This window comes from Ochlerotatus camptorhynchus, unplaced genomic scaffold, assembly GCF_037179485.1.
Source record: "Ochlerotatus camptorhynchus isolate MF236.1 unplaced genomic scaffold, CSIRO-AGI_Acam_v1.1 ptg000070l, whole genome shotgun sequence".
Taxonomy (NCBI): Eukaryota; Metazoa; Arthropoda; class Insecta; order Diptera; family Culicidae; genus Ochlerotatus; species Ochlerotatus camptorhynchus.
The window spans coordinates 2,282,858-2,306,810 of NW_027040560.1; the positions used below are offsets into that span (position 1 = coordinate 2,282,858).

The 23,953-nt window shown below is 43.5% G+C and overlaps 2 protein-coding genes across 3 annotated transcripts in view; one reads left to right on the top strand and one right to left on the bottom strand.

The window, feature by feature from the left end:
• Positions 1-1,269, top strand: part of Cap-D2 (CAP-D2 condensin subunit) — a 29,388-nt gene extending 28,119 nt beyond the window's left edge. Inside the window, exon 5 of the mRNA XM_065217068.1 lies at positions 10-1,269. Coding sequence (XP_065073140.1) covers positions 10-65 — 56 coding nt within the window. The 3' untranslated portion in view covers positions 66-1,269. The remainder of the gene's footprint in view (positions 1-9) is intronic.
• A 99-nt stretch (positions 1,270-1,368) lies between these two features.
• Snx3 (sorting nexin 3) lies at positions 1,369-23,085 on the bottom strand. 2 transcript variants are annotated; one of them, XM_065217249.1, is made up of 4 exons: positions 22,919-23,085; positions 22,316-22,701; positions 2,066-2,161; positions 1,369-1,844 (listed from the first exon to the last, which is right to left on the bottom strand). In XM_065217249.1, exons 2-4 carry the CDS (start codon positions 22,490-22,492, stop codon positions 1,614-1,616), a joined length of 504 nt encoding a protein of 167 aa, XP_065073321.1. In that variant the 5' UTR covers positions 22,493-22,701; positions 22,919-23,085; the 3' UTR covers positions 1,369-1,613. The 2 variants fall into 2 exon arrangements, with proteins under 2 accessions (XP_065073321.1, XP_065073322.1); XM_065217250.1 differs by having other exon boundaries at positions 22,316-23,085.
• Between the last annotated feature and the right edge of the window lie 868 nt (positions 23,086-23,953).

The window sequence follows — 23,953 nt, forward strand, 5'->3', positions numbered from 1 at the left end:
TACTTTTAGACGAAGATGAGGAAGAGGTCGCACCGCAACCTAAAAAGGGCAGGGGGAGGCATTAGCAATGTTCCTCGGTTCGTCGTACCTCGTATTCGCATCCAGTGTGCTATCGAATATTTAGTTCTTAAGCTCAAATTAAGTTGCAAAACAACAATAGTGAAGTTCAAAGTTTTCTAAGCATAAATTATGCACTAGTGTTAAGTTACGTCAAGCCAATATACAATTTTCTGATCGCACGTGTGTGCGTGTGTGTGTGATTCATCCGAAATCCTCTTCTCCGTCCCTGTGCATCAGTGCTTCGCAAAGGGGTAAATGTCGATGCTTGATCTCCACCATCTGGCCCTGTCGGTCGGTATGCAACCGCATGTTACACCCAAGTGTGTTCACATTCGCGCATCGCCAATAAAGACGGCGCTCGGAGGCGCCGTTCCGATAAAAACAAAATCCTTGGTACAGCATTTTCTTCTTACGGAACGGGTCAACGGATCGGCCCCCTTCTTGGTAATCCGCTGCTGTTGGTGGGTGATTATGCTGGTGCTGCGAACCGACCCGTATCGACCCAGTGCTGCCGTTCATCGTCAGAGAAGCTTTGCACTTGAAACGGCGCATCAGCGAACACCGATAGTAGGTGGTTTCCTTCCGGACGGGACCACTCTTGTGGTAGTGATGGCCCTGATGGAACAGCCTAGCCTGACGGCGATCGACCACTTGAATCCGAGTAGATGCTGGGAAGAGATTTGTAGAGAAATTATGTTAGTGACAGAACAAACAAAACAATTCGCTTATAGGATGTGATACTCCGACTACGCTAGAAAAACTGAACCCCCGATATTAATTAATATTATTCATTTACCTTCATTCATGCAATTTTGCTCAAATATATATATAATCAGAGATAATTAAACATTAGTACAATTACAATTGTTGTCAAGATTGATGATTGAGCTTTCCATGCCAATAAAGTGATTACGTTTGTACAAATCAAAACGATACAAATTTATCAATTCCAAATTTGTTGCTTAGCACTAGGTAGTTTTGAAAAAAAAAGAAAGGAAAAGTTTGTAATTTGGTTGGACAACAATTGTCGAAATGACCTTACTGGAAGAGTGCCGCGATAGTTTCCTTTTGTTTTGTTCGAGAAAATGAAAATCAAACCGATGTCGATAAAGAAGAGCCAGCCTTGTCTCACGACTTGTTGCTTCGTTGCTAAAAATAACACTGAGTACGTAAATATGTAACACCAGCACGCGCACGGCGAGGGGTGATTCATGGGCGTTACACTGATAATCGGAAATAGGTGTTTTAGGCGTGTTGCTGATTAATGTTTTTTTTGTTTGACTTAAATAACACTTGAAATTATAGGTATTTGCTTGCTGTTGTTTTGTTCTGCAATTCGATGAATGATTTGTTTTCCTACCAACAATGAAAAAGGATCTATGTATTAGCACAATCAGTTTTGGGTGCTCTCTTCCCGCTGAACGCGGCAAGAAACCTGAATTTCTCTGTTCTCTCCTAAATAATAAGATCATGAATATTGTTTTCCGTTTTGCTTCGCTTTCGTCCGAATTTTCCTATCAACAAATCATCATCCCATTTATGTATCAACAAATTTACGTATTTCTAATCTTGCCCGGAACGTAGTTCTTGTCGATGGTCGGTTCCTGGAGGAACATGTGCAAACAACGTTCGTTCTGGGCTAATGGGTGGCCGGCAATTTTGTTCACAAACTGCTCCAACCCCTTTCGTCGCTCTTCGATGAAGTTCTCGTCGAAGATCCCGTCATCGCCACGGAACGGCATCTGACGCTTCCATGCCTTTCCCGGTAGCGGAGGCACAACAATCTGTGTGGACGTGGCGAGAAAAGTGGAGAATAGGTATATGTTTAGTTATGACCGACCACTGAGCAATAAGCCGTATCGATTGCCACGCGACCGCACTAATAAGCTTTACGTTACGTTAGAACTGCTAAGAAGTGAAACAATTCATAACAGAAGGGACAATGACGAAGGAAGGCCTATATGATTGTGCAATATTACATATATGAGTCAGAGAACTTTCTTACCTTGCTATCACGCTCAAGTTCGTTTCGTAACCATTCAAAGTCACTGTACCGTCTTCGGACGCTGGATTCCTTCACTTTGAACACAGGCAGATTAGTCTGAAAATTGAAGAATAAAGTATACGTCAATAAATATTTCTTACAATGAATATGTCACTTGGGTAATAGCAAAAAAAAAACAAAGTTTGGTAAACTTTGTACATAAATAAATAAAGAAACTTGGAAGAGAAAAAGGGATTTGTGGGGCAAGATGGCATTTCGTGTGTTCTTGAGATGTTTTTTGATGGTATTTTCGTGTTCTGTTGGATTGTTAGTGTTTTGGATTGGCTTTAATCATCCCTCTATAATAGGAATATTTTTATAAAGCGAATTGAAGCCCATAGACCAGGGTGGGCCATTTTTCCACATTAAACTAACTGTAGGGCTTTACATTAAACGACAAAGAATGCGTTAAATCGTTTTGGTGTCTACGGCGCACTTATTCTTTGGGTTCATAAGGAATAAATGCACAGCAGACGCCACGACGATACAACGTAAAAGCGCACTTTTATTAGCGATTCCTCACTTTTGATGAGTCCAATTAGAAATGCAAAATACAATCTCTCAATGACTCCATATACTTTATGTGCATAACGGAACTTCTCAGAAGTTTATTTGAACTTCCCTGAAGTCCTCCGGAGCTTAAAACGGGTCTATCTCGTTTGGAATAATCAGGGTGACCAGTGAATTTGAATTTTGAAATTCCCGCTTTTTTCCCGGTTCAAATCTAAAAACTTAATATTCCAAGGGGCAAGACAGCTCCTAATCATGAACACTTTCAGAGTTACTTTTAAGGAATCTTGAGTAACTCACATTGCTCAGTGAGCAAGATCACTGTCATTTTAGTTTTCTCACTTTTCGTATCACAGCAACATATGGAGGCGCGAAGCCGAAAAGTTGCTGCCAAGCTAAACAACAACCAAAATCGGGGGCTTCCGGCCTGCCACTCCAGGCGAGTATGATTGCGATTCTGAACTTTCGGTACCAACATTTCGCGGGTTTACTCAAGTTAACACTTTTCCGAACCGAAATAGACGCTTGGCAAATGATTCCGCATTACCGGGCACTTTTGCTTCTTTGCCGTTCGTGCCACTGATCGGTCTAGATGCTGACCATCTCGTTCTCGTCGTGTCATTCAGGTTACCTACAGCGATTGTTTATACTCCGCCAGAGAGCGACTTTTCAATACCCTCGAGGCCCATGAAAGACAACCCTAAATCCCTATCAGAGACGTGTTGGGAACCCACGATCTCTGCTATATGCAGTCGATTTATGTGTTTCTACAAATGTCTAGTATCTGAATTTGATTCCTTTGTCTTTTGTTTCTCTTTATTTAATTAGTTTTTGTTTGTCTTGTCCGCCCGTCTTGATGAGTCTCATCGTCGCCCACTGGGCTATGGTCAAATTCCAGACGAATCTAGAACCGCACTACCGTTGATACTGGCGACAACGCTCTGATGAGGCAACGAAACCCCACTCCGAAGCTCCTCCTCTGATCCTTTCTTTCGACAAAATACCCCTCTAACCTCGGGTAAACCACGAGTTTTGGGCCCAACTTCTCTACTAGACATAGAAGATGATCGCAGTAGGCCGCACTTGAAAGCTGACGTGTTTTTCTTTTGCTGCGTATTTTTCGTCGGCGGATCAAATATTTTTTGCTTTAAATTTGTTAATTTGTGTGCTGAAATTTAGTTTCAAATGTTCGTAAAGTTATCATTTAGTGATATATCGTGTTTTGCCTCTGTTTGCCTTGAGTTACTCGGTTGACCTTGAATCTAACCCCAAAATCTACGACGCAGGTTAAGTTTCATTGTTCGGTGTCGAAAGATGCCTCCCGGGAGCCCGGTTCTCCGAGTTAGGATGCCACATTTTCGACGTGTAGTTCTGTTCTATGAGAGATTCGTCACCGTGGGCGAGTATGAACCCGTTCCGGTTGGTGAATTAGCCTGGGAACGAGTTGATAAAGTGTTCGTCGCGAGTTTTGGTGGTGATTCGGTGGCCGACGTTGCCATGAATCAGCAAGTTTTCCGCTGTCGATGTCGGAGATTGTGAGCAATATGAAAGATACCTCGCTGGATACGCCCAAGACTGGACGGGTGGTAGCTGGTGGCCGCGAAAGGTTCCTGCGAAAAGCACTAGGCGCGAACCTCCTCCCAGATGACCATGGCAATGCAAGACAATTTGTGTTCGTTGAAGTAAGTATTACGACAAAGCTGAATCACGAAATGAGATGCAAAGCGTAGAGAAAAACAAAACTACGGAACCCATGAATTTGCAGAATCAAATTAACATGGTGAGACCAGTCCAAATACTTTTTATAATTAAAAAAACATGAACAAAATACGTGCCAGGATTCAAAAGAATATTTCGAAACTGGAAGTGATAGAGGTAATACATATATGCGGGGCTTATTGTAAGTGAAAGTAACCTCGGAATGGGCGTGACTCTCCAGACATTCTGAAATGGGTTGCTGGATCTGCAATAGAGCTATCACCTTCTAACTCCCGGACTAAAGCTGTCTACAATGACCATAAATACGACATTGTAGAGAGTTGTAGTTCTTCCATAATAGCACTGCCGGCCAGTGGGGGTTAGATTTAATACACACATACACACACAACTTTTACTAGACATAGAAATAAGTGAATGTTGTCACAAATAATGAACAATGAATTATCGGCTCCATAAAACTAACGCGAGTCAGCCTCTCACATAAACGAACTAGATAAAAAATAAAGAACGAAATCGGTCAGTGGTCTACAGCTACAGGACACAAGGTGATGCGCTTTCGAGGGATTCACCAATTCAATTACTGGCTATGTTTTTCAATATGCTGGTGGATCGATATCGTAGGGCATTCGACTTTTGCACTTTCTACGACAGTAGCGAAGTGTATGGCCCTTTCCGCTGCAACACAAGAAGCGTTGTGGTAACGTTGGTTCCGTTGAGACAGGGCTGGTAGCGAGTCACTTTTTAGTGACTTGGTCACTTTTTTCAAGCCAGTCACTAAAAAGTCTCTTTTTTTAAGGCCAAGTCACTAAAGTCACTTTTTCTTGTAATAAGGCACTTTTTTTAACTTTTTTTAACGTGATTTTTATTTTAAGATTGATCATTCTTCTGGATAGGCCTACGTTTTGTTCTATTTTTATACAATTCGAAGTTGAAGACCTTTGTTGGAGTAAATCGGTAACGCAGTGTGCTGACCACCTCCTTGGAGACCGAACGTCACCCCTAGCAACCTAAGTTTTCTTAAATAAACAACGGTGAAAAACTATTCATTCCTGTTCAAGACTCCACTCAAGCTAGTCGTTAAATAAAATCCATTCTACTTTTAAACTTTGCTGTTCCGGTTCTTTCTAACAATCAAGAGGTTATGGGCGACTCACGCAAGGATTTGGTCCACGGGATCCCGCAGTTCTCGGGCACCGGTTTCGACAATTGGCAATTTCGAGTGGAGAAGTATTTGAAGTCCGTAAAGCTGTTGGATATCATCAAGAAGGAACCTCCGATGGAAGCGGCCGAGCTCACGAAGTTCCAGGAAGATGACGGTAAGGCGGCGTTCCTGCTGACGTCATTTGTTCATGACGATTTGCTGCATTTGGTGCGGGACAAGGAGACGTCCAAGGAGATGTGGATGAGCCTTGAATCCGCCTACGCCAAGAAGTCCGTCTCGTCGCAGACATTCGTCAGGAAGCAACTTGCGAAGCTACGAATGATGGAAGGTTCGTCTGTGAAAGATCACCTGAAAACCTTCGAAGAGCTGATCCGACAACTGAAGCTGGCCGGAGCGAAGCTTGAAGAGAACGATATTGTGTCCCAGCTGTTTGCTACCCTTCCCGAGTCGTTCGATCCGTTGGTTACGGCACTGGAAAATCTAGGTGAGGAAAACCTAAAACTGAATGTTGTTCGCGAGCGCCTTCTTGCCGAGGAGCTCAAGAAAACCGACCGGGCAGCGGATTCCTGCCAAGAGAAACCTGCAGCATTCCAAGGATCGAAGCAGAAGCCTGGTAAGTTCACCGGAAAGTGTAACCGTTGCCAGAAGAAGGGGCACAAGGCCAAGGACTGTCGTGTGAAGTTGAAGACAGATGGGCGCGCTGAAGCTAACGCTGCTGCTGGAGGTAAGGCGGTGGCTTTTATGACCGGGAGATGCTCCCAAACAAAGGACGAGGGAGCAGTTTCCTTTAAGCTGGATTCCGGAGCCTCGGACCACCTTGTGAATGTGAAGCACTGTTTCGCCGACCTCACGAAGCTGAAGCACCCTGGCGTCATAAACGTGGCGAAGGATGATCAATCCCTGATTTCCCGGCACAGTGGCACGATCAACGGCGTCAACAAGGAAGGTAACTATATCAGCTTGAAGAACGTCCTCTTCGTACCAGATCTTCGAGCGAACTTGCTATCTGTGAAGAAGATGGCAAAAGCGGATCTTGATGTCACATTCACGAAAAAGGAAGCGATCATGAAGCAAGGTCGTGACCTGATTGCGAGATGTCCCATGCGGGGCGATTTTTACGAGCTCGATCTCCGTGTCGATACGGTGGCGGCCAACATGTGTGGAGCTGTGACTGGTAACCTGTGGCATCGTCGACTGGCTCATTTGGGGAGCAAGAGTTTGCAGACACTCGCGAAGCATGGCATGGTAACAGGTATTCCCGAGAAACCAGATAAATTGGATTTTTGTGATGTTTGTGTTCTCGGAAAGCAGTGCCGAGAACCATTCACGGGTACTAGAGTCCGTGCTACAAGACCTCTAGAACGAGTGCACTCCGATGTGTGCGGTCCAATTACACCAGCGGCTTGGGATGATTCTCGGTACTTCGTCACCTTTATTGATGATTACACGCACTTTGCAGTAGTATATCCCATCAAGAAGAAGTCCGAGGTGTTCCAGAAGTTTCGAGAGTACGAGGCCATGGCGAGTGCTGCTCTGGGACATTCGATTTCGAAGCTGACTGTCGACCAAGGGCGCGAGTATTGCTCCAATGACCAGCGTGATTGGTACGTTTCCAAGGGGATCCAAGTCGAGCCAACCGCAGCGTACACACCACAGCAGAATGGAGTGTCCGAACGGTTCAATCGGACAATCGTCGAAAAGGTGCGTGCGATGCTGATTGAAGCCCAAACTCCGAAGAATCTGTGGAATGAAGCGGTTCTAGCGGCGGTATACCTGACGAACAGAAGTCCAACCACCGCGGTATCTGATTGGAAGACTCCTGCGGAAATGTGGACTGGTCACAAGCCGGACGTTAGTAAACTACGTGTGTTCGGCTGTAAAGCATTTGCTTGGGTGTCCACGGCACAGAGGAAGAAACTGGATCCGAAAAGCAAGCCTGCTGTGATGATCGGCTATGCGCCGAACGCCTACCGCCTGTGGAACAAAGAGAAGAAGCAGTTATTCCTAGCCAGAGATGTCAAGTTCGATGAAAACAGTTTTCCGTTTGCCACCCAGATCCGTGACGAAACTCCTTTGGTTGTTGCTCCGTACGAGTTCGAGGATCAAGATGAGGAAGACGTGCAAACCCCTGAACAGTCCGTTCAACCCGATGAGCCGCTGGTGGCTCAACATGACGACATCCTGACTGATGATGAAGAAGGCGAGGTTGAAGACGACGGTGTTGAAGAAACCGGAGCGCTCCCTTCGCAACTAGACCGTGGTTCAAACCTCGAAATGGAAACCCCGAGGCGCAGCGAACGGGAGCGCAGACTCCCCGATGTTCCCCATAACGTTTCCGATGTACTATTTGACGGTTCCGTTGGACGAGATGAGGCCGAGCGTTCGATCTTCGATGTCCCGGAGGCGTACAAGGAGATCGCTGGACGAGCCGACGAAGCTCTTTGGCAGCAAGCGGTCCGTGAGGAACTGCAGTCGCTAGCGGACAACCATGCTTGGCGATTGGTGAGATGCCCTGCTGGTGTGGTTCCGCTCAAATCGAAATGGGTCTTCCGAATCAAGCCGGACGAGCATGGCGAACCGATCCGTTACAAGGCGCGCTTGGTGGCGAAGGGATTCCAACAGAAGCCCGGAGTCGACTACAACGAAACATATTCCCCCGTAGCAAAGTTAGCCACGATACGAACCGTTCTTGCTGTAGCAACCCACCGAAGGATGCACGTTCACCAACTCGATGTGAAGACCGCATTCCTCTACGGTGAGCTTGAAGAAGACGTCTACATGGCCATACCCGAAGGAGTTGCAGCACCGCCGAACTTCGTTTGCAAGCTGGATCGATCGCTGTACGGACTCAAGCAAAGCCCCCGCTGTTGGAACAACAAGCTAAACGACCTTCTACTGGATTTCGGCTTTACCCGTTCCCGGCATGATTACTGTCTATATACCAGGATCGACGATCGAGGGGGGGTATACATAATCATCTACGTGGACGATTTGCTCATTGCTGGCGATCGACTGGACCTGGTGAAGGAGATCAAGCGTGCTCTTTCCAAGAAGCTCCAGATGACGGATTGCGGCGTGGTTAATCATTTCCTTGGAATGAAGATCCGATACGACCACGCCACCGGATGCATGTACCTGGCGCAAGAAGCTGCTGTGGACCGTGTGCTGACGAAGTTCGGCATGCAAGACTGTAACCATGTCAAAACCCCAATGGAGAAAGGCTGTTTCCTGCCACCACAAGCTGCGAATCCTGTGTCGCATCCATACCGTCAATTGCTGGGCAGCCTGATGTATACGATGCTGTGTGTTCGACCGGACATATGCTACGCTGTTGGATACCTAGGGCGCTTCCAAGTTCAACCTGATGAGGCCCACTGGCAAGCCCTGAAGAGAGTGGTCCGTTACGTGAAGGGAACGAAGAACTTGAAGCTCCAGTACAAGCAAAACGACGACGCCGAGGCACTTGTCGGGTACGCAGACGCTGACTGGGCATCGGATGCTGAGGATAGGAAATCCGTTAGTGGCTTCGTCTTTAAGGTCTTTGGGAACACCGTGTCTTGGGCAAGCCGCAAGCAACAAACCGTTGCACTGTCGTCGTGTGAAGCCGAGTATGCAGCTTTAAGTGCCGCGGCCTCCGAAGGGCTGTGGCTGCACGGAATCCTTGAAGACCTGAAGCAAGTTCGACCGGACACGGCATTCAAGGTGTACGAAGACAACCGTGGGTGCATTGCAATGGCCACAAACACCGAAAGCAAGCGTGTCAAGCACATCGATGTAAAGCACCATTTTTTGCGCGACCATGTGGCACAAGGAAGACTTCAAATCGAAGCAATTGATACAGCAAACCAAATAGCGGACACGTTCACCAAGCCCCTGGAACCTGGACGTTTCCGCGAACTGAGGACCCTCATAGGACTGACCGATTCAGGGGGGGTGTTGGAGTAAATCGGTAACGCAGTGTGCTGATCACCTCCTTGGAGACCGAACGTCACCCCTAGCAACCTAAGTTTTCTTAAATAAACAACGGTGAAAAACTATTCATTCCTGTTCAAGACTCCACTCAAGCTAGTCGTTAAATAAAATCCATTCTACTTTTAAACTTTGCTGTTCCGGTTCTTTCTAACAATCAAGAACCTTGTATAGAGATTTTTTTCAAGTTTAATCGTTCTTCTCTATCTACAGGGTGTCAACTCATTTGGCTAAATAAAGTTCCCTGAGTTTTACAGGTCTTTCCATAATTTTAGCGGATAATTTCCAGGTTTATAATAAGAATGCTATTTATGAAATGCGTTAAAATATGTTTTTAACGCAAACGTTTTTAAAGCATAAAAATCAGATTTAAAGAAACATTTTGAAGTGAAACACTTACTTCATTTTTGTAACTCTAAGATCACAACATTTTTAGTGTATTGACGTTTCGTTCTATCAAAAATGTGGAAACTTTAATGAAGTTCTATTGATCTCAGAAAAGCTAGATCTAGAGATCTTTGGGGAATTCCATTATTGAATTAGTTTAAAAATCTACAAGCGTGAGTTTAGACAAATTCAGTATAATTTCATGAGGTGCTGGAATCAAATCGAAAACCCATAAGATGTTCCGAAAGATTCAGTACAGAGAATTTCAGAAAATTTATAAAAACTTCAGAAATATTTCAAGAACTTCACAGAAATCCAGAGAATCCCAGGGAAGTTTAAAGGTGTTTACTATAATTCCATTTATTTTAAAGTAGAACCGAGATTAGAGTTGATAATTTTAGGGAAGCTCCGAGAACATCAAGATGGATAAGAGAATTAATGGGCAGTTCTAAAAATTTCAAGTAAATTGCAGAAACCGGAATTTTCAGAAAGCTCGGTTTGCTCAGAGAAAAATTCTGGAACGCAATAATTCTATATGAATGATCCGGAAACTTAAGAAGCTTTAGTTAATTATAAATATATATAAATCAGAAAATTCACCGGAACATTTGATTAATTTAGATAAATAAAGGTAAGCATACAAAACTTCTTCCAGGGAAAATAAGTTATTTACGGCAAAGTTCCGTGAGCGTTGATAAACTTTATTAAACTTAAGGAAAATTGTAGAACTTAAAGGTAATTAAATCAATTCCAGTAAAATGGTAGGTTCTTTAAAAACAATACTACGGCATGGCAGTCTAGAGAATTTTAAGGAAATTGAGCAATATTTTGGGCAGTTTAAAAAACATCAGGAAACTCTAGACTATTAAAGAAATTATAAACTAGTTTCGATAATTTGAATTTCAGACAAATCTTGATAACTTCTGTGAAAATAATAGAACTATGTTAATTATTTCACTGCGAAAGCCTAAAGAAGTTCCTGAAATTTCAAAATAACTTCAAAAACTTCACAGAAGTGCAGAAATCTTCAGCCCTAGTAGCACGCTTGTCACAAATCAATTGTAGAAACTTATATACGACTTATTTCAGTCATAAACAAGTTGCTGTAACTTATTGTGATGAAAGTGTGCTACTCGGGAGAAACATTTCGAGAACTTCATAAAAGTCTATGGAACTTGGGAAGATTCGAAAACTTCAGGAACTTTTATGGACATTTCGGGAGCATCTCAAATAAGTTTAGGTCCAAAAACAAAGGGAATTTCAGGGGAGTTCAGTTCCATTAATTTCACTAAATAAGCGGGAAATTTCAAGAAGTTCCCAGATTTTCAGAGAACTTTAGAGATTTTAAGAAAATTATTGGGGTTTTCACATAAATTCAGAAGTTCACGCAAGCTTAAAATTATTTAGAACAGGTCAATTAAATTCATGGTGGTACAACAAGCTTCATAAGAACTGCAAACACTTTAGAGAAGTTTCGAGAATTTCGAGAAAGATATTGATCTCGCTAATAAAGCCCTAAACAAAAAAAAAACTTCCAGGAAGAACGAATATCCTCAGAGCAGAGATATTCCAGAGCAGGGAAATTGCATAAATTTTAAAAAACGTTTCGGGAAACTCAGTGAATTGTTAACACTTTAGAGAAGATTAGTGATCGTTAGGAAAATTGTGGAAACTTTAGGAAGTCCGAACAAGTTTAGAGAAGTTAAAAGAAATGATGAGAAGTATTGCGAGCAACAGGTTAGTTTCTCAAACTACAAAAGAACTAGGAATATTTTGGGAGCTTTCAAGTAGTTATGAACACCTCAGATTAATCCATTCCATATTCAACGGAGATTTCCCATGAAATTTCGCATGGAGTTTACTATCATAAAATTCCTTAGACGTTCCATGAAAGCAGATTGCAGTTGATATTTTTCTCATAGATTTTTTCCCAGAACTCCCGTGGAATGAGGTCCTGAGAAATTATAATAAAATTCCATGAGCCTCAAAACTATGTTAAGAATTTGATTCCAGATTCTTGAAAATTTCTTGAAGTATTATAGTTTTTCAGTTCAGAATTTATAAATTTATGTATTTTTTACTGAAGATTAATCTTTTCTGGATCTATAAAGTTTAATGTGTGAATGAAAATAACTAGGAATACTAAAAGTTTTTTTAATTTTAAAATGCCTTCTTAGTCAGAAAATTATAAAATTTCCTGAGAAATGATAAGATTCCCTGATATTTCCAGGTATTTTCAGGAGAAATAAAATTCCCTGAGAATTCCCGGCTTTTCATGTTTTCCCACGTAGTAGAAGCTTGGAGGTTTAGTTATAAACTTTCTATTGAATCTTTCGCTTTAAAGGTTCCTATCGTACATATTTAAGTAGTTTATGAGAATCTAATTGAATAAGTCTAAAACATCAAGCATTTATTTGGTCAGCTATCAAAATGACTAATCCCTTAGGTCACTTTTTAGTCACTTTTTTATAATTATAAATCACTATTTGGTCACTTATTTCTTCAACATGGTCACTAAAATCACTATTTTAGACAGCATTGATCGCTACCAGCCCTGCGTTGAGAGCTATTTGCACAGCAGCACATCGATTTACGATACCGTTTCGTAAGGGAACAACCTCAGTTGAAGACGATTCAACTTAGTCACGTTGGATCAGTTCAACAGAAGGCGGATGTTCTTACGAAGTCTGTTCCTGCTTCGACATTTTGTGAAGCAATGAAGCTCTTAGGTTTAAAAAAAAATCCCTGTTAAGGAGAGGATGTTCGAATAGTAACTTATGGAATTTAATTTTAATAATCTTTAATTCTGTTCCTGCACTAGCTACCGAGTAGACGTGTTTTCATTAGTTTTTCATTAGAAATGAACGCAATATCACACTATTTTCGGGATACTTAGTATTTTTTATTTATAAGTGGTCGACAGTGCAAGTGCTTAAAGAAAATAACGTTGCATTTTTCATACTGGATCGAACTCGCGACTCTACGCTAATTGAATCCCACAGTCAGTCTATTCGAGCTATAATGGAGATCGCTACAGCTGCTGACGAGATGATAATCATTGGCGACTTCATTCTACCGGCAATTTCTTGGCGATCATCTTACGGTGGATTCCTGTATCCGGACTACGACCGTTCTACATTTCACACTGGAGCTGGAAGCCTTTTGGATCATTACAGTATCGCCACTCTGAAGCAAATCAACCACGTGGTTAATGAGAACAATCGTAGCTTAGACCTTTGCTTCGTCACCGCTCAGGATACTGCTCCGCATTAGTCTATGGCTGTTTCTCCGTTGATAAAGACTGTTCCACACCATCCTCCTTTAGTTATTGCACTTGAAGGCAACCAAATTCCTGAGGTCATTCCACCCCCCCCCCCACCCCCCCCAGAGGTCTAATACGATTTCCGAAATGCTGACTACGACAGTATCGGGGAACTTCTTTTGAATTTGGACTGGCACAGGATACTCGTCCCTGCCGATGTCAATGCAACTGCCCAAAAGCTCTCGCATATTTTGGCTTACGTCATTGAGCGACACGTTCTGAAAAAAGTTCCTAAACAAGGTAATCACATCATCCTTGGCAAACAAGTGAACTCCATATGTTAAAGTCTTCCAAAAGAGCCGCACCCTACAACTCAAGGACCATTATGCGAGGATCAATCATGCGTATCAACGAACCAGTCGCCATTGTTATCGACGTTATCAACGAGATGTTCAACGGAAGCTTCGATCTCACCCGAAAACATTTTGGAATTATGTGAATGAGCAACGAAAGGAGTCTGGCCTTCCATCGACTATGGTACTGAATGGCGAAGAAGCTTCATCCTCTCAGGACATTTGCTGTCTGTTCTCAACCAAATTTGCGAGTGTATTCTCGGATGAGAACCTACATGACCAGCACGTTTCTCTAGCAGCCAGTAATGTTCCAATGTCTTGTCAATCTTTGGCAGCTATCAACATCAACCTCGCTATGATAACTAGGGCGGCTTCGCAACTGAAGTCTAGCAACTCTCACTTCAAGCAGCACTTGAGCGAAGACCAGCATGGTTTCATGGCAGGGCGGTCGACTACTTCCAACCTTATGGGTCTCACCTCGTATACATTACGGAGAGTATGACAGACCATATGCAAACAGATGTCATCTACACTGACATATCAACCGCCTTCGACAAGTTGAACCATCATATAGCGATCGCCAAACTGGATAGCCTCGGTATAAACGGCAGTCTCCTACGATGGTTCGCATCCTATCTATCTGATCGTCAGTTGGAAGTTGCAATCGACGACTGCCGATCTCCTTCGTTCCCTGCCACTTCGGGTATTCCGCAAGGTAGCCACCTCGACCCGTTGATATTTCTTGTGTATTTCAACGACGTCAATTTCGTCCTAGACGGTCCACGACTGTCGTTCGCAGACGACATGAAAATCTATCTCAAAATCCGAGCCATCGCTGACTGCCACTTTCTCCAACTCCAACTCAATGCTTTTGCTAATTGGTGCCAACTGAACCGCATGGTTGTAAATCCAACAAAATGTTCAGTAATCACGTTCTCACGGAAGAAAAAAAAAAAACAAATTACATTCAGTTGTATCCTAGAAGGCGTTGACGTACATCGTGTGAATTACGTTAAGGATCTGGGAGTCATCTTAGATTGTCAACTCACATACAGCCAGCATATCTCGTACGTGATCGACAAGGCATCCAGAACGCTCGGCTTCATTTTCAGGATAGCTAAAAGTTTCACGGACATCTACTGTTTGAAGTCGCTTTACTGCTCCCTCGTCCGGTCGGTGTTAGAATACTGCTGCCATGTATGGAATCCCAATTACCAAAACAGTGTACAAAGAGTAGAAGCTATTCAACGACGATTCATCTGGTTTGCCCTTCGACGATTGGCTTGGAGGGATCCTCATCGCCTTCCAAGCTACGAAAGTCGGTGCCAGTTAATTCACCTGGATCCTTTGTGGAGTCGAAGAGATACGACAAGGGTCCTGTTTGTGGCAGACATTCTACAGGGCAGAATCGATTGTCCTTCTATTCTACAACAAATCGACGTTAACGTTCAACCACGAGCACTCCGTAACAACGCAATGCTGAGGATATCTTTTCGTCGTACAAACTATATAGTTCGTATGGTGCTATCAATGGACTACAAATGATTTTCAATCGTGTTGCTTCCTTATTTGATTTTCACTTGGCACGCGAGACGCTGCGTCAGAGATTTTGTGATATATTTTTAAGAATTAGGAATTAAGTTGGACTTCACGGTCTTTGTAGCTTGTTACTTCTTGACTATATTGCATTTCCTAGTATTGCTTAATCCATCATTAGGACTAAACCCAGTCTGTTGATGTAGAACCAAATAAACAAATAAACACAGTATAATTTGTGTTGGCTGGACTACCAGCGTTCAGTGTCGAAGAAGTGAAGATAGAACTCAACACTAATTCGGTTACGCCGTCTGAAGTCAGACTTATGGTGGCATCTAAAAGTAAAGACAGTGCCCTGTGCTTGCTCCAATTCCCGAAGGGAAGTGTGAAACTGCAAGAATTGAGGAAGGTTTGCTCGCTCTTCAATATTATCGTCCAGTGGTGGTTATACACCAGGAAGAAATCCGATGCACGGCATGCCAGACTGTAATTTGCAAGCGAAATGCTTGAAGTGTGATGAACTGCATCGGACGGAGAAATGCCAGCTTCCGAGCAAGATGAACCGTTGCGCGAACTGTAGTCAAAATCATACCGCAAACTGACGACCTAGAAATGTAGTACCTGGAATCATTGGAGCTCAAAAAGAAACGTCAGCAATCTAAACCATCTACGCCGCCTACGCCTAACAAAACACCAACAACAACACTTGACTATCTGTCGTATGCAGATGCAACCAAAAACGGTGATCTATTCTCCGTAGAGGAGTTCATGAACTTAGGCCGTGAAATTTTCTCTAGACTGTCTCAGTGCCAGTCAGAGGCAATGCAATTTCTCGCTTTGTCCGAACTTACCGTTAAGTGTGTGGCAACACTGCCACTGGACAAGAGGAAACTGATCTAGAGAAAGAGGTTTTAGTTAGTGCGCAATTTATGTGAATGTCGCATGTGTAATCGGGAGAATAAAATCATTTATCGAAAGTTAACCAACGCGTTTATAATATTCGTAATCCGTTCCCTCGAACCGCGATCCTTCTCGTCATTGGCATACGTAGCCATATTTGGTGACCGCCGACGGTTGTTTTTCGGGAAAAAATTTACGATTTACGACGCGAAAAGAAATCAAAATGGCGAACCCAGAGCCAGCCGCAGCAGCGGCCGTAGCTGTGAAGCTGCCCGATTTCTGGAAATCGGACCCAACCATGTGGTTCGCACAAGCCGAGGCACAGTTTGCTTTGGGTGGTGTAACGCAAGATGTGACGAAATTCCATCACATCGTCGCCAAGATTGATCAATCGGTGATCTGTCACGTCGCGGATCTCGTGAAGGAACCACCAGCAGAAGGAAAATACAATGCGATCAAAACACGTCTGATTTCACGATTCGAGCTAACACCTCAGTCCAAATTGGAAAAGTTGCTGGGGACTTGCGATCTGGGTGATTTGCGGCCCACCCACCTGCTCGCCAAGATGCAGGAACTGTCATCTGGACTGAACGTCGATAACGAGTTTCTGAAAATGCTTTTCCTCCAAAGGCTGCCTGCCAACATCCGGACTGTTCTAAGCATCAATGACGGTAGTTTGTCAAAGCTCGCCGAAATGGGCGACAAAATGATCGACCTTGTTCCACACGTCGCTGCAGTGAAAACGGATCCAGTTCCAGCATCTGTAGACTTGTATTCCCAGGAAAACCTTGTGGATCAAATCGCTGCGTTAACAGCTGAAATACGTCGCCTGAAATCTGGACCAGAAAGAACTCGATCTCGTTCTGTATCTCGTCGCCGGAATGAAGGTGAAAGCTCCATTTGCTGGTATCACCGCAAGTATGGTGGACGTGCTGAACGGTGCCGCAGCCCATGTAAGTACCAGCAACAAAAAAAAACTAATAAGCCGCCCACCCGAAACGTACGAGGTGGGCGGAGGTCAGCGAAGTCGTCGGCTTCTTATATACGATCGGACGTCGCATATGCGGTTCTTGGTGGACACCGGATCCGACGTATCCATAATACCAGCATCTCGGAAAGACAAATTGAACGGACCATCGCCATTTCAACTTCATGCAGCAAACGGATCGCAAATCTGCACCTACGGTAGTCGATTCATCACAACGGATCTCGGATTGCGACGCAGATTTTCTTGGAATTTCCTGCTTGCGGATGTTACAACAGCAATCATAGGAGCCGACTTCCTGGCGAATTTCGGTGTTGTTGTGGACCTAGGAAATCACCGACTGATTGATGGAAGTACGAAACTGCACTCTATCGGTGGGTTTACAGATGTGGTTGTGCATAGCGTTACAACCGTTGATCATTATCACCCGTTCCATGATCTCCTTGCAGAATTTCGAGAAATCACGATGCCTCCGACGATGCGAACAGCAGTGCATCATGACGTAACCCAAACAAAAGGTCCACCTGTCGCCTGTAAAACTCGTCGAATGGCACCCGACAGGCTCAAGGCCGCTAAGAAGGAGTTCGAAACCATGATGGAACTGGGCATTTGTCGACCGTCCAAAAGCAGCTGGGCCAGCCCGCTACATTGTGTTCCCAAGAAGAACGGTGAGTGGCGCTTTGTGGGAGACTATCGAAGCCTAAATCGGGTTACAATTCCGGACCGCTATCCCGTTCCACACATTCACGATCTTCTCAACAACTTTCTAGGAAAGCGTATATTCACGACGTTGGACATGGTGCGAGCTTATTATCACGTACCGGTAGAGGATTCTGATATTCCAAAAACCGCTGTAATAACGCCTTTTGGATTGTTCGAGTTTACGAGAATGCAGTTTGGACTATGTAATGCGAGCCAAACGTTCCAACGGTTTATGAATCGCATTTTCGGGGATCTTGACTTTGTTGTGGTATTTGTGGACGACATATGTATTGCATCGATTTCGGAAGAGGAGCACCGTGATCACATACGGGTGGTTTTCGAACGCCTTCAACAGAACGGACTGGTGCTCAACTTAACCAAGTGTAGATTCGCTCTAAAGGAAGTGGATTTCCTCGGCTATCGTGTGTGTGAAGAAGGAATTAAACCTGGACCAGAACGTGTTAAAGCCGTAGTCGAATACAAGTTGCCTGAGACCGTTAAGGAACTACGCCGCTTCCTGGCTTTGGTGAACGGATATAAGCGCTTCATATCCCGAGCAGCTGAAATGCAAAAACACTTGCAAGAATTGATACCTGGGAATCGGAAAAATGACACCCGAAAACTAAATTGGACTTCTTCGGCCGAACAAGCTTTTATCAAATGTAAAACCAGCTTGGCAAACGCAGCTTTGTTACAGTATCCAGATTCCTCGAAGACGCTGGGTTTGATGGTCGACGCATCGGATATCGCAACAGGGGCAGTTCTGCAGCAGCTCGTAAATGGTGCATGGAGGCCGCTTGGATTCTTTTCTCAAAAATTTTCGCCCTCGCAAAAGAAGTACTCTGTATTTGGTCGCGAGCTGACGGCGATGAAACTTGCCGTGAAATACTTCCGGTATCTCGTAGAGGGTAGGAACTTCATCATCTACACGGATCATCGCCCCTTGACGTACGCTTTGAACTCCAAGTCGAACCATCTGCCACATGAGGAACGTTACCTGGAGTACATATCCAGTTTCACCAAAGACATCCGGCATATTAGTGGCGTAAACAACTTTGCAGCAGACGCACTTTCCAGAGTACACGCAGTAGTAATACCATCAGGAATAAACTTTGCAGCAATTGCCGCTTCTCAAAACGATGACGAAGAGCTGAAGCAACTTTTGAATAGAAAGCAAACGTCACTGAAGCTCGAGTTAAAGCAGTCTGTTCATTCGGATTTACCCGTCTACTGCGATGTAGCGAACAATCGAGTTAGACCGTTCGTACCAAAGCAACATAGAGAGCATGTTATGCAAATTATTCACGGCCTATCGCATCCGGGTGTTCGAAGTACAAGAAGGATGGTATCAGAAAGATTCGTTTGGCCATCCATCAATCGAGACGTAGGCCAATTTGTTAGGTCTTGCACTGACTGTCAACGATCGAAGATTCAGCGGCATACAGTAACACCATTGAAGGATTTCAATCTTCCTAACAGCCGCTTCAAACACGTACACATTGACCTTGTCGGTCCATTACCCAGTTCTGGAGGAAACAGATACCTGTTGACAATGGTGGATCGCTACAGTCGCTGGCCAGAAGCAGTTTCTTTTGCCAGACATGCTAGCTGAAACCGTTGCAAAAGCTTTTTGTAATGTTTGGGTTTCCCGTTTTGGTGTACCGGAGATTATTAGCACCGACCAAGGCCGGCAATTTGAATCGGAGCTATTTTTGGAATTGACTCGACTATTCGGAATAAAGCGCTTACGAACGACAGCTTATCACCCTCAAGCTAACGGGTTAGTCGAAAGGTTCCATCGAACCCTTAAAGCAGCCATCATGTGTGTAGACCCTAAGCACTGGTGTGATAGATTGCCGTTAATCCTCCTTGGATTACGAACAGCCGTACGAGACGACATCAACTGTTCGATTGCAGAGATGATTTACGGACAACAACTTCGAATTCCTGGAGAATTTTACGATGCCTCTTCCAGGGATATTGATCGTACCGAGTTTGTGAAATCGTTGCGAGATATGATTCAACAGATTGGGCCCATCAAGGCCAACAACCATGCCAGACAGCACGTCTTCGTACCCGACGACTTGAAAACCTGCAAACATGTTTTTGTTCGAGTGGACACAGTCAAACGCCCACTGCAGCATCCGTATGATGGCCCATTTGAGGTCATTGAGCGAAGCGACAAATCTATGCTGGTGATCATCAAAGGGAACAAGAAAAGGATCTCGTTGGACCGTATCAAGCCTGCATATATTTACAATTCGGGATTGGAAAACGACAGTGAAGATTCCAGCAAAATAAAAGTTACGCCATCGGGTCACAGGGTCCGATTCCTGGCGTAACTGGAAGGGGACTCTGTGGCAACACTGCCACTTGACAAGAGGAAACTGATCTAGAGAAGGAGGTTTTAGTTAGTGCGCAATTTATGTGAATGTCGCATGTGTAATCGGGAGAATAAAATCATTTATCGAAAGTTAACCAACGCGTTTATAATATTCGTAATCCGTTCCCTCGAACCGCGATCCTTCTCGTCATTGGCATACGTAGCCATAAGTGCATCTACAATGGAAAATAGAGCGTCTATTAAGATAGTGAATTGCAAAAAAAAAAAACAAGCAAGTGGAGTTTCTCCTATTTTTGGAGAGCCACGATATTGACGTCGTGGTGAGTGGTTACGCAGTAACGATTCTCTCTATGATCAAAATTATAAAATAGTTCGTGCAGACAGACGAAGTATGGAGGCAGGTCGGGTGGGGGTGTAGCAATTCTCATCAAAAAATGAATTTCCAGCTCCGAATCCGACGTCTCAACAAAGGTGATCGAAGCTCTCAGAGTAAAGTTATATGAAGGTGCTGTTCCACTTAACATAACTGCGGTTTACTATCCTGGATCTAGTAAAAGAGTGGACCTTAGCCGCATCAGAAGTGACATCCGCCCAGAAAAGAAATTGTCTTACTGACAAAAATCCTGAACGCGTGTCTCATGCTAAGTTATTTCTCCTCGAAGTGGAAGCATGCATCGGCTAACAAGGGCGTTACTTCCCCTTCCAACTACATCCCAATCAGCCTACTGAGCAGTCTGAGCAAAATCCTGGAGGGCATTATTCTTGTCAGACTAAACCGACACCTGGAAATCAGTAGCGTTATACCGCATTTACAATTCGGGTTCAAAAAGGACACTCCGAACTTGTCCGAATTTCTCAGGCGGTCAAGCAGGGATTTTCCAAGGGAAAATCAACGGGGATGGTTCTGCTTGATGTACAGAAAGCCTACGACACAGTATGGCAAGCGGCCGTAGTTTACAAGCTTTATTCATCGAACTGTCTCTTGTATCTGACGAAAATTATTCAGTCCTTCCTTTCGGACCGTTCCTTTGCAGTCTCTGTCCACGGCTGGTAGCTCTAACACCTATAGGATTCCCTTTGGTCTCCCTCAAGACTCAGTTTTGAGCCCAACTCCTCTGTACAACGTATTCACTGCTGACATCATCATGGTCGATGGAGTCTATTACGCATTTTTCACTGATGACACGGCATTCTTGGCCTCTGGCGCTGATCCTGAGATAGTAACCGATAAATTGCAGCGTGCTCAGAATTCATTGGAGGAATACCAGAAAAATGGATGATGCAAATCAACACAGACAAAACTTAGAATCTTCTTCTCCAAGAAGCGCGCTTTGCGGAATCTTCCTAGCCTAGAAATTATGACAAATGGTCAAACAACTCCTTGGGTGGACAACGTCAAGCACCTTGGTGTTGTGCTGAACACAAAACTGAAGTACGACAAATACATCAACAGAGAGGGAAGGATTAGTAATTTCCATTTAGTTCCACTACCTTATTTGCTTATCCTTGACAGATACGCGTATCACGTCTTCAGTGTCTTGTACTAATACTCGACTACAAGACACTGAAGAAGTCTGCACATTGTAGACGAAATACGCGTATCTGTCAAGGATAAGCAAATAAGGTAGTGGAATTAAATGGAAATTAATATTCTTTCTCTCTCTCTCTCTCTTTATACAGGTATTCCACTAAGACGCCTTAATCAACCGTCGATCTAAGCTCCAATTGAAAAACAAACTGAGGGTCTTCAAATGTATCGTCCGAAACCATGTTTACCTATGGGGCACCTGTTTTTAAGAGAATGCCAGTGCGAAACATAAGAATATTATTATGGAAATCAGCCGTGCAATCCTCAATTGTAATGATTAATTCCCTTTATACTTAGATAAGATTTATTATTTTTTATTATTTTAAACTCGTGATAGCGATGAAAGCTGCATAATATTACTGTCAATATCGTGATAAATGAATGCAATTTTTCAATACCTTCCTCGGTGGTCTTTTTCATGCGATTCGAACAGCGAGTTAGTAGGTTAGAACTGCTCCTAAATTTCACATGAGTCATTATGTTATTTCCAGATTCCCTAAACAAGCGAGACATGCGTGTAGCACGGAAAATCAACATGGTTGTTTACTAAACGTGTATCAAGAGCGGAGCATGCTGGCAGCGCTGATGCCAGCTGCAAACCCCAGTATGTAGGGTACCTAATTCTTATCATAAGGAAACCAAAACATTCACCGATGCCACAAACACAGCCACAGCACCCAAATCAAGAAAAGTCTATATCATATCACTTCCCTCGAAACTTCCCCCCATATACATGTACGTACATATGCACATTTTGATGAGTACAAAAAAAAAAAGAAAAGATTAACACTCACCCTCATTCGGACCTCGTAATCGGTGTAGCGCTTCTTCCCGGCGGTCAGTGTCGTCAATGGGTTTACCACGTCAATTTCGAGGAAATTGGCCGGAATCGCATACGCATCGTCCAGCGTTTGTTTCTTTACGTTGAGCCGTCTCGTCGCTTCCGCCGTGTTGTCTGACTCAGCCATCATCGCTAGTGACTATTCCGGGTGTCTTATTGCTAGTCGTATTCTCCTTCTTTTTCCTCAATCCGTCGAGCTCTACTGGCTGCTGTCACACACAGAACTTCCAGAAAGCACTCTCTTTTCCTCTGCTTGTGGCACTGTGCACTATCACGACGCCCCTTTACAAAGCCACTTAGATCCTCTGGTTCCGTCACTCGCAATGAACCAGGATAAATCTACGATAGACACATGAGTTATGTCGCATTTGCAGTGACTATTAATAATCTTTGTGATGGCGAAAATTGGATATTGTCTTCAGCTTCGGGCTTCTCTCGTATGAGGAAGTTTCCAATCAAGAGGGAAAAATGGGAGGTGGAGCACTGAATTCGTTGGTGTTTTCACAAAGGATGATCCGAGGTTCCCTCGAATAGCGAACAAGAACAAAGCACTTACTATATTGTATCGCGGCACAGGAAAATCACTGCATCTGAAGCTGGATCGCAAAATAAAATACAAATTCAGCAGGTTAACAAACGCGTATTCTCATGAAAGTAAATTTAATTATTATGGATGGACACTTTCTGCACTCTCTCTTTTGTGAAGCTCGATGAAAGACTGACTTTTGGATGGGCAGGGCTGGGGTTGTGGAAGATGAAGAAAAATTCTTCTCACCGAACGAAAGTGAGCGTGAGAAATCGTTACGAGCGTTATTTTTTTTAAACTTGTGTCATCTTTTGCAAGGCTTTTCGAAGTAAGAGGTGTACTAATGATAAATTGATTAATAATCCAAAATGAAAATCTTATTCAATATTGCCGTTTAGGAAAAATAATTCGACGCAACTGACAGTCACAGCATGCTATTAAAGCTGATAATCTGTCGGCAAATACTAATTTTTCTCTGAATTAGAAATATTTTAAAAAGGGTATCAACTCTAGATAGAGTTGGAATTAGGGCGTAGCAGCTTTTGTAAACAATAACTTCTCTCGATGATTTCTAGAAACTCAAGTTACAAGTAACGATTTTAAATTGGCTCACTACTTGACTAGCCTATTGGTCCCAAGCAAACGATTAACGTATCCCATTCTAGTCGAAATTCTAGTACTACACAATGTTTGTTTTGATTCGCTATGAAAGTTTGACAGATAAAATGAGGGGCTATTGGTTTTTCCTATGTTTCGAGGGGTGAATCGATTAGCTTGGGACCAAAGAGAGTACCAGAGCTGAGCCAAAAAGTTGAGCACGTTAATTTGGGACCTTCTAGTCTTAGAGTTACCTCTATGATTGTACCAAATGACAACATTACTACCAAGTTACCTCTATGCTACTACTGGATTGAACTAGCATTTTCACCAAATGTACTAGAATGTTTTGGTTCTATCTCTTTCACTCTACTCAAAACTGGAATGCATAAAAAAATGACAAAATGATACACTCTTTGTACACTGTCAAAGAATCATTGTACACAAAATTAGCTTTGTGCAAAACCA